The sequence below is a fragment of the Dermochelys coriacea genome, chromosome 1, assembly GCF_009764565.3.
Source record: "Dermochelys coriacea isolate rDerCor1 chromosome 1, rDerCor1.pri.v4, whole genome shotgun sequence".
Classification (NCBI taxonomy): domain Eukaryota; kingdom Metazoa; phylum Chordata; order Testudines; family Dermochelyidae; genus Dermochelys; species Dermochelys coriacea.
Window position 1 is genome coordinate 35,341,073 of NC_050068.2, and position 19,773 is coordinate 35,360,845.

A 19,773-nucleotide genomic window follows, 5' to 3' on the forward strand; every position below is an offset into this window, starting at 1 on the left:
TGGAGTTTCTGCAAAAAAGTTTTTTTTCTGCAGAATTAATTTTTTCGTTAACCCTCCTTCTCCCTCAATCCCTGAAAACTGAAATATATCTGTGTGAATAAACTACCATGCCACCTCATGGGACTTGTACTTTGGTTGCCTTAGGTCCCCATTCTCATCTATGGGCTGGGCTCACCAGGCTAGACAACATCCCCCATGATGTCGCCAATTGCCCTAGACTTCATGCTTGGAAATGGGTGGTGGTGCATCATGGCACTGGTGCATAGGACATTGTAATTTGCTCCAAAAGTGCATAAGGCACCCACAATACCCTTCCCATGAGACACTGCAGCAGCATTTCTGAACTGATTTTGGGGGGGATGGGGTTGCCTGAATATTTTTAGTTTTGGCCAACAGCAAATTTTTGGTATTTGAGTTCTGCCCAAATCAGAATTTTTCTATGGAAAACCCCCTCATTTTCCAACCAGCTCTATTGATACACACTCGTCACCATGCGATTCAGACAACATGCAAAGCACTTTGGAGCGAGTCAGCCTAGACTTCTCCCCGGCATGGCCTTTATCAGCAGTCTGCCCTGAAAACTGCTCTATATTCAACTCTTCCATTTTCAGTACAGTTTCCTCTAGATATTGCTTTGCCTTTGAAAATTAAAAGTCTGCATTTCAGGAAATGCAATTTAACCAGTAAAACAGTATAATACTAGGAAAAGTAAAGACAGGACCCATAAAGCACCCCTTTCACAGTAGTGGAGTATAGCACGTGTATACAGATATGTGCATGAGTCTTCCTTATTTCATGTTTGTGACAATTTGGATCACAGAAACCCCCTTGGGGTTGCCAACTGATATGTCAAGGCTACTTCTTCCTCTGCTTACTTGCTCTGGCAGCTTGGGACTTCTATGCCCTGCCTGGTTGAGGCAGACCTGCTAGCCTGCTGCAGACCCAGACGCAGGTCTGACCACGTTCTCTAACAGCTGTAGGCTTAAACTGAAAGCAGCTTACGAAGTGTTCCTATCTGACATTCAGATGCTCAACTTCCAATGTGGTCCAAACCCCAAATAAATCCATTTTACCCTGTAAGCTTTATACAAGGTAAACTCATAATTGTTCGCCCTCTATAACACTGATAGAGAGACATGCACACCTGTTTCCCCCACCCCAGGTATTAATACATACTCTGGGTTAATTATAAGTAAAAAGTGATTTTATTAAATACAGAAAGTAGGGTATAAGTGGTTCCAGGTAGTAACAGACAGAACAAAGTGGAATTACCAAGCAAAATAAAAATAAAACACGCCAGTCTAAGCCTAATACAGTAATAAAACTGAATACAGATAAAATCTCACCCTCAGAGATTTTTCAATAAGTTTCTTTCACAGATTGGACACCTTCCTAGTCTGGGCACAATTCTTTCCCCTGGTACAGCCCTTGTTCCAGCTTAGGTGGTAGCTAGGGGATTTCTCATGACTGCAGCCCGCTTTGTTCTGTTCCACTCTCTTATATATCTTTTGTACAAGGTGGGAATCCTTTGTCCCTCTCTGGGTCCCCAACCCCCTCTTCTAAATGGAAAAGCACCAGGTTTAAGATGGATTTCAGTACCAGGTGACATGGTCACATTTCCTGTAAGACTCCAAGCCTTCATTCCTCCCAGCCTGACTCACAGGAAGGCCTGACTGCAAACAGAGCCATCCACAGTCAATTGTCCTGGCTGATGGGAGCAATCAAGATTCCAAACCACCATTAATGGCCCACACTTTGCATAATTACAATAGGCCCTCAGAGTTATATTTCATTTCATTCGAGTGATACATTTATACAACAGGATGACCACACTCAGTAGATTATAAGCTTTGTAATGATACCTTACAAGACACCTTTTGCATGAAGCATAGTCCAGTTACATTATATTCATACTCATTAGCATATTTCATAAATCATATAGAGTGCAACATCCACAATTGTTGTTTCAGGGGAATCTGATTAAACTGGACATTCCAGGGCATTTTTTTTTCCATTGAGTATACCTAGTAAAACTCACACATGCCATGACCTTTGGGAAAGGAAGCCATATGTGTCCCTATCCAATTCCTGACCATGTTCCCCATCGGACATCCCAACCCAGATGTAAACAAGCTGAAAGATTCGCAGAGCATGGCAAGAAGCAAAACAACTGGAGTTGAGTTGGGAATTACTACGAAAAGATCTATGGTTTTCATTACCTTGCTACTCTGTGATGCTAGACCATAAGGAAGCATACAAACTAAGGAAGGAGGTTCTGCCTGAAAGAGAGGGTGGGTAACCCCCCAACAGCTTCATTATTAGGGTTGTCAGCAGTTTGGCAATGGGATGTGGAGACAGTAGATTGACAGAGCCCATGTGACTGTTCAGGAATATCAAAAAAATTGACACCTTGCCACAGATGGGGACATCTTGGATTATGCTGCAAATTCCTCATTACTAAGACAGACTTCCTTGCACACCATCCAGAATCTGGTGACTGTAATTCATCAGTTATACTGATAGGTTCCAGGACTAGCTGGGAATACAGAGCAGTGAGGTTACCTTAATAGGTCTTCCGTCTGGTGTAAGTACCTCTTCTGAGAGTTCCATCATCTTCAAAGCCATCAAAGCAATGGGTTTTGCATGACTAAGGCTCTTCCTATGGAGCCCCGCTGCAACACAGTATGCATCACCTATTGTTTCCACCTGCAGCAATCACACAAATCAAATGTAAAAGTATGATAATGAGCAGAGATCTGTGCCATTAGTTATCTGCAATCACAAAATGTTGCTTAAAACATGTCAGCAAAATATCAATAAAATAAGCAATTAGACCACGGAGCATAATTACCCGAGTTTGCAAACAGGCACAGTCAAAACCTGACATCTCATTGCATAGTTGTTCATCATCATTAACTGCAGAAGATCATTAAATTCTAGGACAATGTGCACTATCAATGAAATATGATAACATTACCCCACAGGAAAACAGATTTTCTATTTTAGAGTTAGACCAAAAACTAGTTACAGTTAAGAGCTGGTGCCACACATTTATTGTTCTGCTGTGGAGTAAGAACTGTAGTAAGCAGTAATAATTCATAATTATTATTTACTCTATTCAAAAAATACATTAAGATGAGAGTTACTGGAGCCTAAATGTTTCCATTAAAAAACAAGTGAATAGTACATCACTTATCTTTAGAATCTTGCTCCTCTTAGGCCTGGGAGAATTCAAGAGAGGGGATTTTACAGTTTACCTATAATTTTATTTCTCATAATCACACACCCACTGGTACCAGGGCTGACTGGTGGGTATTGTCTGCCTGTCTAACTACCAAGATATGCAAATCTTCCGAAACCTTTTAGTTTTGTATAGGATATTTAGGCTCTCTCTACTTCATTAGATTACCTGAGCACCAGTTCCTTTCCTCAGACCAATGAATTCATTAGATTTCTTCTCCTACCCCTTAGCCTCACTGTTCCTGATGGGAAGCCAACTTCCTGCAGTAAGGGGAGCAGGGGAAATTAAGGGAGCCCTCTGGCCTAGGTCAAAATCAGCCTATGAAACCAACAAGCCCTATAATCCTCCAATTATACTGACAATCACCCTTTGCAAAGTTTGTCTGCCCACACTTCTGTAGCCAGCTCCCTGCACAATCATTCAGTGCACTCTCAAACAGGCTTGGCTTAGAAGCATGAATGTATCTACCACCCGTCTCTTTCCTTCCCCTCAGTGCAGCTCTATTAACTGAATGGCAGAAAAGCATTCTGCAAAGATTAGCATGAGAGGAGAGATGTGTGCCAACTGTAGAGCTGCCCTGGGAGCCACTTTGTGCCTAGCCCTTTTGTTCCTGGGATGTCTATTTATATTTTGTCCTCAGGGTCGACAGGGAAGAAATCAGGACATTCAACTTGATTAATTTCCAGTCCTGGTAAGGCACCAGCATAAGACAGACTTTGAAATCCCCCCACTACATCTAAACATTATACTGCGCACCAATCCAGAAGGTCAGTTGACCTTAAGGGAGGTAGCGAATTGGCACTCCAGTCAGGTCACCAATTACATTCTCCTGTTCTGAGGAAACAGAGTCCAACAAAATATATAGAATTCACATCCCCAGAAGAGAAAGGGCCTTCAGCCTGCCTCTAGGCCCCTGGGGGGTGCATTTCCTTGACTCAGCAGCTTACAACGTCTCTATCCTGTCCAAGTAGGGAAGTAGAGAAAAGGGGTTGGTATGGGAGCCCGGACCCTCTCTCTTCACCAGCTCCAACTCAGGGCCCTGAGAGAGAAAGTAATAGCAAACACCCCAGAGCGCTTTGGGGATGCCTCCATGGGCCACTTCCTACCACCTGCTTCCCCATGAACCTCAAAGTCCTGTGCTTAAAATCCAACAGAAAATAGTAAAAACAACAGACTCTTCAGCTCAGATGGGCTCAACAGGTGGTAGTCTTCTTCTTTGCAGGCTTGACCCAGTTTCACAATGGTCAAAGTTTCTGGGTTGCAGTCCATCTGCCTAGGGTCTGTCACATTTTCCTTCTATCCAGAGTTTCAGGCAAGCTGCAGTCCCTGATCAGTCCCCATCTCCAGTCAGGCTCCCAGCTCAGAACTCAGCCTCCCACATTTCTCTCACTCTTTAGCCCAAGAGAGAAAGAACTCTCACACCTGGGTTTCCTCCCTAGACTCTCTTCTATGACCTGGGGTAGCTCCTGCTTGAAGACCCTTCCCTTGCAATAAGAAGTATCCTTCTTCAAAAGCTTTCAAAATAGGTCTGTCCTCCTAATCCCTCTGTCCCACTTATGAGATTTTTGGCTCCCTTTCAAGCTTCTTCTCCAGCTGTAACGGACTCTGCAAGTGCAGTAGGGTAGCATCATCTGGGCCCAGAACTGCTCCTAAACCCCTCATGTCCCAGTGTGGGGTTTCTACACCTCATCACAGGGTATACCAAGGGAGAGCAGAGTACCAGCAGAAGGTGGGGAAAGCTGCTAAATCTCTTCCCTGACTTCAGAAAGTTCCTGGAGGTACTTGCAGATGGAGAAGACAGCAATTGGCATTCACTCCTACCATCTATCTACTTAACCCCTTTCCTGTGCCTCATTCTCAGGGCAGCCATTCACTGCAGTAATACACGTGGGGAGCCACCATCCTGCCCACTCAATAAAAGAGCAGAGCTCTTTTCCCCCAAACTCCAGTAGTTGTGGTAAGTAGACAGAGACTACAGGGGAGGAAAGGAAGTAGCTAGGGACACCGAAGAGGGAAGGCAGGACCACCAGCAGCAAGGAGACAGTGGCATGGGTTAGAATGGATATTGTGTGCATCTGGGAAAGGGGAGGGGCATGAGAGCACCACTTTAAAGTCATAACAAGAGCTGCTCTGAATTTGTGTTTAGGGACCCATCCGAATATTGTGATACGGCCTCACAGAGAAAAAGGGGCAGAAAATCAAACAATGCTACCTTAAAATTAGAGAAGACAACAGGACTGAACACAAATAGAAGAAATTACAACCTAAGGAGCTGAGATTGGGCTATCGTAATAAAAAAAGTGATGGCCAAATTCTGCTCTTTTTTACAGTGGAGTAAATTCAGAGTAATTCCACTGATGTCAGTGTAAACAAGAAGAGATTTTGGCCCATAGATTAGTTTTTCTTGTAAAATCTAGATACATTTATTTATTTTGTCAGAGAGTTCCCCTCTTTGGAAATATCCATTGATATGTAAGTAAAATTAAAGACCAAATTACATTCATATATGTTCACTCAAAGAGAGTGCATATGAGTGCAGAACTAAATAAACAAAAATCAGCGACAAAACCTGCCCAGTTATGAAATCTCCCATACATGGAACAAATATTGTATTGACAGAAGAACATAAAAACGGCCATACTGGGTCAGACTAAAGGTCCATCTAGTCAGCATCCTCTCTTCCGACAGTGGCCAATGCCAAGTTTCAGAGGGAATGAACAGAACAGGTAATCATCAAGAGCCATCCCGTCGTCCATTCCCAGCTTCTGGGAAACAGAGGCTAGGGACACCATCCCTTTCCATCCTGGCTAATAGCCCTTAATGGACCTATCTTCCATGAATTTATCTAGTTCTTTTTTGAACCCTGTTATAGTCTTGGCCTTCACAACATCCTCTGTCAGAGAGTTCCACAGGTTGCTTGTGTGCTGTGTGAAGAAATACTTCCTTTTGTTTGTTTTAAACATGCTGCCTGTTAATGTCATTTAGTGACCCCTAGTTCTTGTGTTATGAGAAGGAGTAAATAACACTTCCTTATTTACTTTCTCCACACCAGTCATGATTTTATAGACCTCGATCATACCCCCTTAATCATCTCTTTTTCAAGCTGAAAAAAGGAGATCTGCTCCTGCAGATTTTCTGCATGTACTGTCAGCATCAGAGAATCAAGCTGCGGGGTGATGATCACAGTTGGGAAATGAATGGAATATAAATATGATCACTGGAGTATATGCGACTTCATTCCTTAATGGTCCTCACTGCTACCAAGCTCCTCTCACATTAATGGTGAAATGTGAAACTCTAAAATTGCTAAGACTGCCCTTACAAGTGGATCTGGTAGCAATTCCTATTGTGAAGATTGCCTAACTCTTTCTATTATAAGGCCATTGTCAGCTGCTTATAACTTTACCAATCTTTAACTATTTCTGCTGAAATGTACCAAGCTAAGTTTCTGCCTCTGATGGGATTTTTTTTTAATTCTGGCATTTCCTGACTTTTGAGTCCTTGATTTTACAACCTTCATATTTTTAAAATAGTATTTTGTATGTGCTAATATATAAGAATATGCCGTATTTTCATGACAGTGTTCAGAAGAGCCTTAAATCAACACACTTTATCTTTACTAGACAAATCCTTCCTTACCCATTGCCATTCCCACAATTCTTAAACAAGACTGTAGCTTTATGTGTACAGTATTATGAGATATAACAAAGGTGGAAGCCAGCTTCCAGCTATTAGCCTGATCTATGTATAATTTATTACTGAATTTCTGTGTTTAATTAGTCATTGATGGTAAGGATTTTAAAATAGTTATATTGCTATATAAAAACCTGATCTAAAGTCTTTCAATCAATCTTTGTGCAAATCAGCAATTCTGTTCTAATCTTTTGCTGTAGATCCTGAAACTGGGGTATTTAGCAATGGGGCGTGTCTCTCTCCCTGACAGACAGGAAGAGAGCCGCAACCACCCCCTGGTGGGCAGAGCCGGGAATGTAGGACTGGAGCCTAGGGGAAGCCGAATAGCTGTGTTACTAACTGCAAGCCGGCCAACATGTTGTGGCCAGATTTCCCTGCTGACCCAGTGGCTGACCACTCCGCTACTGTTAGGGCCTTGGGATGGGATGCAGTGGAGCGGGTAGGCCTGCGTCCCATTACCCCCTGCCACCCCACCCCTGGGGTGGCAGCCTCCCCACCTTTAGGCCAGGAGGCCTGCATCGGTCTGGTGCCTGCCTGAGCTAGGATGCCACAAGGCTTTGCTGGCTCTCTTGCCTGAGAGCTAATCTCCTCCTAGACTGCTGGGCTGCTCTGCCTGACAGCAGGCCAGAGCCATTACCTGATTGTTGCCCTGCTCTGATTGAGGGCCCTGGGTAGACAAACTCACTATTGTTCTATCTGACTGCAAGCCAGAGCCATTAATGGATTACGCTCCCACCCTGATGGAGGCCACCAGGCCTATAGACTTACGGCTACCTTGCCCAACCGTGGGCCAGAAGCATTAACTGTGTGCTGCCATGCTCTGGCTGAGAGCTGGGGCTCACAGACCCAATTGCTGCCCGACCTGGGCTGCAGGTTTGGACCTATTAACTGTCGGCTAATTCCCCTCTGAACACAGCCTCTCTAGGAGCATTGCAATGAGAGGGTGTGGTCTCCCTCCCTGATGGACGGGGAGAACCGTGACAGCCTGACAGGGTAGACTATGGCAACTGCTTAATAGCACACAGCAACAGTGCATAAGCACTGCAGGAAGCAAACAAGGATATCTTGTCCAATTGAGAGTTCAGTCACTTTATATTCAGGTTGTATGTCTCATTAATAGATGTTTCAGACAGGAGCAGCATGGGATATAGATAAAACATCTATTAATCATTTATTTATTCCAATTATAAATGGAACCTTAATACAGAGTGTGATTGAAAGTTCAGTGAAAATGTAAGTACTGTAGGCAGGATGTAAGTTCCCTAATTAGAATAAGGCCGAAACATAGGAACTAGTACTCCATCTCTTGGAGAAAGTGCCATGGGATCTTTAATAACCGCTAATGGTTAGGCCCTCCATTATCCTGATAATCTAAACAAATGGAACCTTCAGCCGCATAATGTCCCTTCTTACAGTGCTGACTCAGTCCTAACCCAGAAGGGAGCAGGGGTATAAGTAACAACAACTGCTTTGGCTTACTTCATCATGAATTAGCAGAGAACATTAACTGAATGTGTACAAATAATAAAAGAACTAGAGTGTCACACACCATTTCCCAAGCTTCTTTACATAGGGAAGTAAAAAAGCGCATCTTGTGTTTGAAACAAGAAGCCTGCCAAAGGAAGCGATAAAGATCTCCATCTGACATGCCTGAGAATCCCGATGCTCTCGGGAATCTATTAAGCACCTTTTTCAAAGTGCTGTTTAGAAATAAACATCGCAAAATGTAATCGCAGAGGTCACTCTTGTGGGCTGTCTGATGTAATGCTCCCTACAGACAAAACAAATCCACTGAAAGCAGGAGCTACTGGCTACTGTTGTGGTCCTGCCTCTCAGCAGGTTCTCTGTAAAAACTTAGACAATTTGGATTAACACAGTTGCAGCTGAGCACTCGTCACTATTTTTCTTAAACACAGTGAATAAGCAATGTGGGTTTTTTCTTAAAATGGGTTTAAATTATACCCACCTCAAAAAGACCAGCAATAACCTCTTTGCTGAATATTAAAGAGAACCAACTGTAAAAGAATCTGGTCTGACAGTTCAAAACTCTCTCTTTCTGTAAGAAAACCTGCACTCTACATAACTGAGATATTGATTACTATAAACAATCTGCATCTGTTTCTATTTCTTTGATTCCCCTTTGGATTGATACACATTTTTTTAAAATTAATTTCAGCTTCCAGTTGGGTCAGATCATGTCCTTGGTCTCATGTGTTTTTGTTATCTAAGTTTGCGTTTTTATTTCTGCTTAAATAGGTATGTGTTCACGATTATTGTCATTTTAAATTGGCAGTGAATTTGGAATCTTGAGCAGTTTTCCTCCACTTCAGCAGTCCCTTTTTGAGCTACAGTACACAGAGTGGATGCAATACATTTAAATGAAGGTAAGTTTATTATTAGGAAAAACAACATGGAGTCCTTGTGGCACCTTAGAGACTAACAAATTTATTTGGGCATAAGCTTTTGTGGGCTAAAACCCACTTCATTAGATGCATCTATTATTATTAGGTTGTTTCTTATAATTTATAAGTAGGCTTAGAAGAATAAGATTTTTATTAAAAAAAGAAAAGGAGTCCTTGTGGCACCTTAGAGACTAACAAATTTATTAGAGCATAAGCTTTCGTGAGCTACAGCTCACTTCATCGGATGCATTTGGTGGAAAAAAACAGAGGGGAGATTTTTATTGGTAAACATCCGTAAATGTCAATTTCATTGTACACACAGAAACCAACAAAAATATTTCCATGATAAAAACAGAAATTTATAGATAGGAAAAGTACTGCTTGAGAACTTCTTAGAGTTTGATTTAAATATATTCACTTTGTATATTGACATGTGATATTGACAATTTGTGTTTTAACAGCTACAAGGCTTGAACTTTTGAATCTCAGCATCTTCTATCATTAAATACTTATCTGACCCCTCCCCCTAATTTCCCACAACTGTGAAAATTTAAATCATTTAAAAATTTTTAAAAATGCTTAAAATATACTACTGTTGAAATTCCAAAAAAATCAAATTCAAATTCTGCCAAGCCTGTTTATAACTCAGTTGCTAAGAGATTGTTTATGAAGTTTCATGTTAATAATATTAAAATAACAAACAGCAATGACAGTGCTATTAATCTCCTGTTTAAAAGCCTCACAGTTGAAAATATAGATATAGTTGCAGAGAAAAGGCTGATAGTTTGGAAGAAAAAAAAGTGTTAATTTCAACATTCTCTTTTACCACGAATTACCATCTACAATCCCTTTCACTTTTACAACTCTACCCAATTTTTTACCTAAATGAATATAATGTTCCACATGAATAAGGACCAATTACTCTTGAATTAGCCCTAAGTGATAAACACTTGTTCAAGAAACTACCACAATTAAGACTACAGTTTAATATAATTCAATATCTTTGTGGGTTAGGGGAGTAAGAAAGCCTATGGAACTCACTGCCACAAGATATAACTGATGCCATAGATCTTAGCAAGATTCAAAAAAGTATCAGAGGGGCTGGAAAGCCAAAACAATTAGACTTAAAAGAATGTGGAGTGAGAGGTTAAAACACCAAATTATTGTTTAAGTACATTAAATACTTTATTTAAATTGTCTTGGAAGAGCATGACTGCTTGTAATGAGGGATATCCTGTGATGTGCATGGCTAAAGACTGAGAGGAGGAGGTTTACAGGCAGTGTTGTGGAGACTCACAAGATAAAAAAAAAACCTAAGAAATGTGAGGTTCTGTCATGGTTGTTTTTCTAAAAAAGTAATTTCACTCTGTGCTAAAATGGTAGGCAATGTGCCATATGTTGACACCACTTAGACTCAAAAGAAAAGACTAGCAGCTCTGCATGACAATCTATTTTGCTACACAATACAACCTTGATTAACTGTCAGATCAGGATATGGCTAGAAAAAAATCTTGACAATTTAGATTACTGCTTCTTGGAACAGAGAGCTAGAAAGCATACATGAATGAGGTGAATCTACTTTTAAGTTATTCCTAAGTAACACACATAATTTCAAGAACTATTATAATGGATATTACAGTATAATAAACTTCAACATTCTTGCAGGTTAGAGAAGGAAGGTAGTCTGTGGATCTCATTGCTACAATATATCACTGAGGCCATAGAGCTTAGTAAGATTGAAAAATGAATCATTATCTATGTGGACAATAAGAACATGCACAGATACATTAGAAAAGATAACACATTCATAAGGGATATAAATCCTTGTGTTTCATGGCATAACTCAATCTAAAAAGGTTAGAAAGAAATTTCTCCTACATGCAAGTTACTCCATAATTTGTCACTGTGGGTCATCTTATTCCTTTTTTTGAAATATCTCATGCTTGTTGTCACACAGACAGGTTACTGAAGTAGATGGACCAGATAATGACCCAATGTGGCAATTCCTACAATTATTCAAATCTTAATAATGACACTCCCTGTCCCCCATATATATCTATTAATTACATTGATAATTCCCTCAATTATCCAGATTTATTCTATGTCTCCTCTGACATTTGGATAATTGAGGTTACATTGTTTTCAGTGATGTTTTCCCCTGGTAGTTTATCTTTCAATTCCAAAGAGAAAGATCTGCTAAAGCAATCACTCTGAAAGAGTTAAAGTTCAAAACTGTTGATGTTCTCTGATTTGCTGATGATACAGCATATGCACTGCCCAGGGAACCAACATTAAAATACTAGTAACATTTAAAGAGGATAACATTTTTATAACTTGGTCATTGAGGCAATATATGACATTTCTTTAAAAAGAAAATATTGCTATCAAAATCTATATATTGTGATCTTTTATTTTAAGAGAACCTTGCTGTCGGACTGATTCATACACTTGTATGTTGTTTGATGCTGCAACACCTCTGCTTCCCTGCTGATAACCATGCAGGATAGTATCTGCCAGAATGTCATCCTTTCTTTAGCTTTCTCTGATGATTGTCAGTAAAATTACCACCTCAATTCCCTCAGATGATGAAATACTACCTTATTTTTCTCTTCTCAGCTCAGAGAGGAGAACTGAATTGGATAAAGGACAGAAAAGTGAAGGATTCTACAAAAATAATTTATGCCTTATGGGCTCAATCTTGCAAGGTGCTGAGTGCCTTCAATGAGAGTTAAGTGTGCTCAGAACCTCACATGATCAGGAATAGTATCATGATTTCATTTTGCCTTGTCCTTTGAGGTCTAGGCCTGGACTACTCCATAAGATACAACAAGGGAGCATACTCTGAGGCAGCACTACACCCTTAGTTCAATGGTGATGAGAATTATTTTAATGTCAGCCCAACATAATTCAATGAGATGACTTAAGATGGTATTGTTTCCAGAAACTTATGACAGTGCAACATAACTTCATTTTACACACAGTATTATTCATGCAAAATGTGTTTATAAAGTAAATAGTATAGGAACAAAATTATAAAAGCAGATGGGGAGGAAAAAATAGAAGGTATAAGCAAGTGCGGGAAAGATATTTTCAAGGAGTTGTCAGATACATGTGAGATTATAAGATGAAGAGAGACAGAAAAGTTGTTTCAGAAGCTACAGAAAAAGATCTGGTGAGACTGTGTGAAGGTACAAAAGAGTGGAGAGATCATGGAGGGTCAAAGAGAGAGATGAGATCTTTGAAGGCTGGAGCAAAATAATAATTTTAGAAATGAGGAGGGTAATTTTCAACTGGACCAGAAATTTAATGGGGAACCAATAGAGTTGTTTTATGGATAGGGTGACGTGGTTGCATTTCTTTTAACATTCTGCATATGGAAGCGTCTGGAAAGGTGGGACCTTCGGAGGTCATAAAGAAAGGAACAGAAAATACAGCACAAGTTGTAGGTTGTTTAGCTGAACTTCACTTATCTGAAACACCCTGTCATCATAAATGATAACACAAACAACTGCAGCTGCTGTCTCCAAAGCCAGCAGGCTCAGTACTGTTGCACTATGCTGCACCTGCCAGACTCAGTGAAGCTCCTGAACAGTTTAATGTCCCAATCATCTGAACCCCCAATTTCAGGTATCCCCCAAAAGCTTTGGATAATTGAAGTTGAACTGTTCTGAGATACAAGGTAAAGAGCCACGGGGCTCCTATGAAAAGGTTCAGTGCTAGCAAAATACATCCCACAGCGATGTTGTAATAATTGGGTTGACAAATTTACCCTAACTGTGAGCATGATTATATAAAGTATATGAATGTTTGTAAGATGTTACAATAACTTATAATAAAAAATGGTTACTACTCTTTCATAGCTGTTGTTCTTTGAAATGTGTTGCCCATGTCCATTCCACGTTAGGTGTCTGACCATCACATGCACATTTGCCAGAGATTTTTCTCTCAGTGGTATCCCCACTGGAGCTGCGCACTCAGTTCTAGCCCCCCCTGGAGCCACGCTTATATGCACTGGTATAAAGGGATGCTGCCAGGTCCGCACCCTCTCAGTTCCTTCTTGCCGATAACTCCAACAGAAGGGTAGAAGGGTGGGTCATGGAATGGATATAAGCAACACATCTCAAAGTTATGAAAGGTTTGTAACCATTTTTTCTTCTTCAAATGCTTGCTCATGTCCATTCCATGTTAGGTGACTCACAAGCAGTACTCCCAGAGGTGGGCTCGGAGTTTATCGATGTGCTGACTGCAACATCGCTCTTCCAAAAACTGGCATAGTCATAAAACTGCTGGGTGATTGCTTAATGGGATGCAAAGGTATGAACCGACCACCATGTTGTGGCTTTGCAGATGTCCTGGATTGGTACTTGTGTGAGGAATGCTGCTGACGAAGCCTGAGCTCTTGAGGAATGAGTGGCCATGATGGTAGGAGGCAGAACCTTCTCCTGCTCATAGCAAGCCCGGATACAGGTGTTATCCAGGAAGAGATTCTTTGGGATGACACCAATAACCCTCTCATCCTTTCTGCTACTGCTATAAAGAGTTGCATAGACTTGCAGAAGGGCTCAGTCCTCTCAATATAGAAGGCTAGGGCCGGCCTAACATCCAATGTATGGAGCTGATGTTCCGCAGTGGTCTAGTGAGGTTTTGGAAAGCAAACAAGAAGAAAAATGTCCTGGTTGTTGTGGAATTGCAATACCACCTTTGATAGGAAGGCCAGATGGGGGCACAGCTGGACCTTGTCCTTGAATAACACCGTATGTCAGGGCTTTGATCTCTGAGACCCTTCTGCCCAACGTGATTGCCACCAGGAATGCGACCTTCCAAGATAAAAGCAGTATAGGACAAGACACTAACGGCTTGAAGAGAGGCCCCCCATGAGCCTCAACAGGACCAGGTCAAGTCCCACAGGGGAATTGGGTCATGCACCTGAGAGTAGAGTCTTTCCTGGCCCTTGAGAAGTCTGACTTATCTTGCGGGAGAACACTGATCTGCCCTGCATTGGAGGGTGGAAGGCTGAGATGGCTGCCAAGTGAACCTTAACAAATGAGACAGCCAGACCTTAATGTTTTAGGTGGAGCAGATAGTCCAAGATAGACTGCAGAGAAGACCGGGATGGAGAAAGATTCCATTTTGAGGCCCAACTAGTGAAATGTTTCCACTTAGCCTTCCACCGGGGCTACCTATTTGGCTTTCTGCTACCAAGCAAAATTTGTCAAACCTGTTTTGAGGAGGCCTGCTCTTTCAGATTCAGACATGCAGCAACCATGCCATCAGGTGCTGAGAGGAAAGGTTTGGGTGAATCAACCAGCCGTGGTCTTATGAAATCAAGTCTGGATGGGGTGGGAGCATGAGTGGAGCTGCTATAGAGAGGTCCAGAAGCATGCCGAACCAACGCTAGCATGGCCACACCACAGCTACCAGAATAACTTTCGCCTTGTCCCATTTGATCTTAGGGTGATGTGATGCCTCGAGGTGATGGTGTGTTTTTCAAAGAAGTCCCATGGCTGGAGGGCCTCTTGTCACAGGGCTGAAGATCAAGCTCCTCCCTGCTTATTGATGTAAAACATAGAGGCAGTGTTATCAATCAAGACTTGTACCACTTTGCCTGAGATCTGGGGAAGGATCACCTGGCAAGCCAAGTATAACACCCTGAGCTCCCTGACATTTATATGCAGGGAAAATTTTTCTTGGGACCAGAGGCCCGGAGTCCTGAGACTGTCGAGGTGGGCTCCCCACCACAGGTCTGACATGTCTGAAACCAGGGTTACCGACGGATAGGGGCAACAAAGGGTACCCACTTTTATTACAGAACACAGGTCTCTCCACCAAATCAGCAAAGTTAGGACCAGTGGTGGAAGCGTAAATATGGAGTCCAAGTTGTGTCTGCCCCAGGGAGTAAACTGTGACCAACCACGTATGTAGGGGGCCTGAGGCATAGCCATGCATACTACATCACATAGGTATAAGCCATCTACTGGCCCAACTGTTTGAGGCAAACCTGTTTGAGGCAGTTGTAAGAGAGTGGATTGAGACCTGGGAGATCAGGTCTGGCATAGTTCAGAATCTGGCCTCCAGTAAATAGATCTTGACCTAGGTGGAGTTGAACACATCCCCAATGAACTTTATTCTCTGAACTAGGACCAAAGTTGACTGTCGCTCATTTATTAACAGGCCCAGTACCTAAAAGGTGGCCTGTACTATGCTGATGCTATGCTGGACTTGAGCCAGTGAGCGACCTTTGATCAGCAAGTCATCAAGATATGGGTAGACTTGTACACCTCGACGTCTGAGGAAGGCTGCTACCACTGCCATACACTTCATGAAAACCCATGGGACTGCCGACAGGCCAAAGGGAAGAAGAGTGAATTGACAGGGGCGTTTGATCCACCGCAAACCTGAGGAATCTCCTGTGTCTGTGGAAAATGGAGATGTTGAAATAAGTGTCCTTCAAATCGAGGGTGGCATATCTGTCTCCAGGGAAGGGATGATGGAGGCCAGGAAGACCATGTGGAACCTCAGTTTCTTTAGATATTTGTTGAGGTGACACAGGTCCAGGATGGACCATAGATCCCGCTTGGCCTTCAGGATTAGGAAATATCAGAAGTAAAACCCTTTCCCTCTCAAGTCTCAAGGAACCTTCTCTGTAGCCCCCACACATAGGAGGGCTTGCACCTCTGGACGAGAAGCTGCTCACGAGAAGGATCTCTGAAGAGGGACGGGAGTGGAGGGTGGGAGGGAGGGGTTGATGAAAACTGGAAGGTGTAACCGTTATAGTGTTGAGCACCCTACGGTCCGATGTTATATATGACCACGCTGGGATGAAGGGCGACAGGCAGTCCAAAAACAAAAAAAGGGGGGATGAATCTGGAGTCAAGATTGGTATGCCATCCTCAGATATACCTTCAAAAGGTCTGCCTGGTCCTGCCATGGTATCTATTTGAGCACAACTGGAAGGCTCAGGTAGAAGGTAGGGATGAACATCATTTAGAGCCCTTTCCATTTGTCTTGTAGGGCTTCTGTCCAGGAGATGCTGGAATTCTGGGAAACTGCTGGGGCCTAAAATGCTTCCTGGAGTCCGGAGGCATGTAAAAGGACCAGGGAGCAAAGCATAGCCCTTGAGTCTTTGAGGCCACGAAGTTTGGAGATCAGGGAGGTACCTTAATAGGGGAGGTCCTGGATGGACTGCTGCCGTTCTTGAGGGAAGTCCAATGACTGGAGTCACAATCAGTGCCTCATGGTGACCACTGATAAAATAGTCCTGGCTTCTGAGTTGGCCACATCCAGAGCTGCCTGGAGGGAGGTCCTGGCCATCATCTTGCCCTCCTCCAGGATGGCCAGGAACTCCTGCCTCGACTCCTGCAGAAGACTCCTTAAATTTGGCCATTGAGTCCCACAGGTTAAAATCATACCTCCCCAGATGAGCCTGCTGGTTAGAGATATGTAACTGAAGGCTGCCCATTGAAAAAAAAACTTGCATCCAAACAGGTCCAGTCTCTTCACCTCTTTATTTTTGGGGATAGTGCTTGACTGTCCCTGTCAGTCCCACTCATTTGCAGCTGACACCACCCAGGGACCCTGGGGGAGGTGAGGTGAGGTGAGGTGCAAGAACTGGGAGTCAAACCCACTGGCTGGGATATAGTATTTCTTCTCCACCATTTTTGAGGTAGTGAGCAGAGACAAAGGGGTCTGCCATAGTGCTCTGGCAGGTCCCAACACCACTTCATTAACTGGCAGGGCCACTCTAGAGGGAGCCACTGCAGCCAGGATATCAATTAAGCTGTGCACAGACTCCTTCAGCTCCTCGACTTCCAGCCCCAAGTTTGCAGTGACCCTTTTCAGGGGCTCTTTATGGGCCCTGAAGTCAACCGGCGCGAGTGAGTTACTAAAGCCTGCAAGTTTCAGAGTAGCAGCCGTGTTAGTCTGTATTCGCAAAAAGAAAAGGAGTACTTGTGGCACCTTAGAGACTAACAAATTTATTAGAGCATAAGCTTTCGTGAGCTACAGCTCACTTCATCGGATTCATTTGGTGGAAAAAACAGAGGAGAGATTTATATACACACACACAGAGAACATGAAACAATGGGTTTATCATACACACTGTAAGGAGAGTGATCACTTAAGATAAGCCATCACCAGCAGCAGGGGGGGGAAAGGAGGAAAACCTTTCATGGTGACAAGCAAGGTAGGCTAATTCTTGTTAACTGCTGGAATTAGCCTACCTTGCTTGTCACCATGAAAGGTTTTCCTCCTTTCCCCCCCCCCCACTGCTGGTGATGGCTTATCTTAAGTGATCACTCTCCTTACAGTGTGTATGATAAACCCATTGTTTCATGTTCTCTGTGTGTGTGTATATAAATCTCTCCTCTGTTTTTTCCACCAAATGAATCCGATGAAGTGAGCTGTAGCTCACGAAAGCTTATGCTCTAATAAATTTGTTAGTCTCTAAGGTGCCACAAGTACTCCTTTTCTTAAAGCCTGCAACTGTCTCATCCAGGGATGACAAGGAAGAGGCCTGCACTGGAGGAGGAACTGCCTCTTCTTCCTCCACTGGGGCTACTTCTGGAACTTCGATACCAGGGTCGGTACTGGAGTCAGGGTCCAGTTCCAGACAGGAAGAAACGGTGGCTTGCCTCTCAGACACCACCGAGTATGAATGGTAAGAAGGGGTCCCGGTACTAGGGAAAACCTCCACAAGTTCCAATACTGCCACTGCATTGGCCAGTGGCCTAGTGGCCAAGAGCTGGCTGCGGGGCTGCTACCAAAGTCCAGTGCATAGGCTGGGTACTGTCTTCAATGGAGCAAAGGATTCCCCCTCTGACTCTAAGGAGGACTCTTCCCTTGGAGACCATGGCGGCACAGTACCGGGTTCCATCTCCGGGTGATGCCAGGGAACCAGTGACCAACAATGGGCCAAAGACCACTACTACGGGACATTGGAGGGTTTTCCTGTGGATGGTGCCATGATGGAGCTTGAAGCCCCTTGATCCCTTCTATCTCTGGTTGCCTGGGGGGCGAGGGGGGCGGGGGGATCAGAAGGGACATCAGCTCCTTTGCTGCCTCAAAAGTCTCCAGAGTCAAACGGGCCCACAGGTATGAGGTCCTATGACTACTCCCAAAAGTTGGAGGCGGGTCCCAGACCAGACTTGCTGCTCCAGATGGAGTCACTAGAGCCAACAGTGGCTCCGAGGAGGATGAGTGACTGGGGCAGGTCTCACTATGCCAGCGACTCTCCACTTGTTCATCTTCAGCAGCAGGAGTGCCCTCTCTGAGTATGCTGTTTCTTATGCTTTTTCCTCAGTTCCGGGGATGGAGAATGGTTCTGGGAAGAGCATGGTGCCAGTGGAGTGCTCCACACGAAAGCTGAAATACTCTGCGCTGATTTGGACCAGCTCAGCTCTGAGGGCAATCTCAGGGCTGCCTCCATGAGTAAGGCCTTCAGACAAAAGAAAGGGGAGCGTCCATGTACCAGCAATGCAGATACAGATAGGTAACCGTTTTCACGTTCTCTCCACAAGTACTAATGCGGAGAGTAGACTAGATGATACATCTGAAGGAAGGGAACAGAAGGAGACTCCGCCGATTGGAAGGCATGAGATGCACTGTCCTAGGGTTGGGGGTTCCACGACCACCGCTCCCAAGAGAAGGAGGCAGGTGGTGGTGGTCGGGGACTCTCTTCTCAGGGGGATCGAGTCATCTATCTGCCGCCCTGACCAGGAAAACCGAGAAGTCTGCTGCTTGCCAGGAGCTAGGATTCACAATGTGACGGAGAGACTGCCGAGACTCATCAAGCCCTTGGATCGCTACGCCTTCCTGCTTCTCCACATGGGCACCAATGATACTGTCAAGAATGACCTTGAGTGGATCACTGCAGACTACGTGGCTCTGGGAAGAAGGATAAAGGAGTTTGAGGTGCAAGTGGTCTTCTCGTCCACCCTCCCCGTGGAAGGAAAAGGCTTGGGTAGAGACCGTCGAATCGTAGAAGTCAATGAATGGCTACACAGGTGGTGTCAGAGAGAAGGCTTTGGATTCTTTGACCATGGGATGGTGTTCCAAGAAGGAAGAGTGCTAGGCAGAGACGGGCTCCACCTCACAAAGAGAGGGAAGAGCATCTTCGCAAGCAGGCTGGCTAACCTAGTGAGGAGGGCTTTAAACTAGGTTCACCGGGGGAAGGAGACCACAGCCCTGAGGTAAGTGGGGAAGTGGGATATCGGGAGGAAGCACAAGCAGGAGCACACGAGAGGGCAGGGCTCCTGCCTCATACTGAGAAAGAGGGATGATCAGCAAGTTATCTCAAGTGCCCATACCCAAATGCAAGAAGCCTGGGAAACAAGCAGGGAGAACTGGAAGTCCTAGCACAGTCAAGGAATTATGATGTAATTGGAATAACAGAGACTTGGAGGGATAACTCACATGACTGGAATACTGGATGGACATAAA

The 19,773-nt window shown here is 43.7% G+C and overlaps 1 protein-coding gene across 1 annotated transcript in view; it reads right to left on the reverse strand.

Moving 5' to 3' along the window:
• GUCY1A2 (guanylate cyclase 1 soluble subunit alpha 2) overlaps nt 1–19,773 on the reverse strand; it is a 302,125-nt gene that overhangs the window by 128,758 nt on the left and 153,594 nt on the right. Inside the window, exon 6 of the mRNA XM_038422765.2 lies at nt 2,563–2,706. Within this exon, the coding sequence (XP_038278693.1) occupies nt 2,563–2,706 (144 nt within the window). The remainder of the gene's footprint in view (nt 1–2,562; nt 2,707–19,773) is intronic.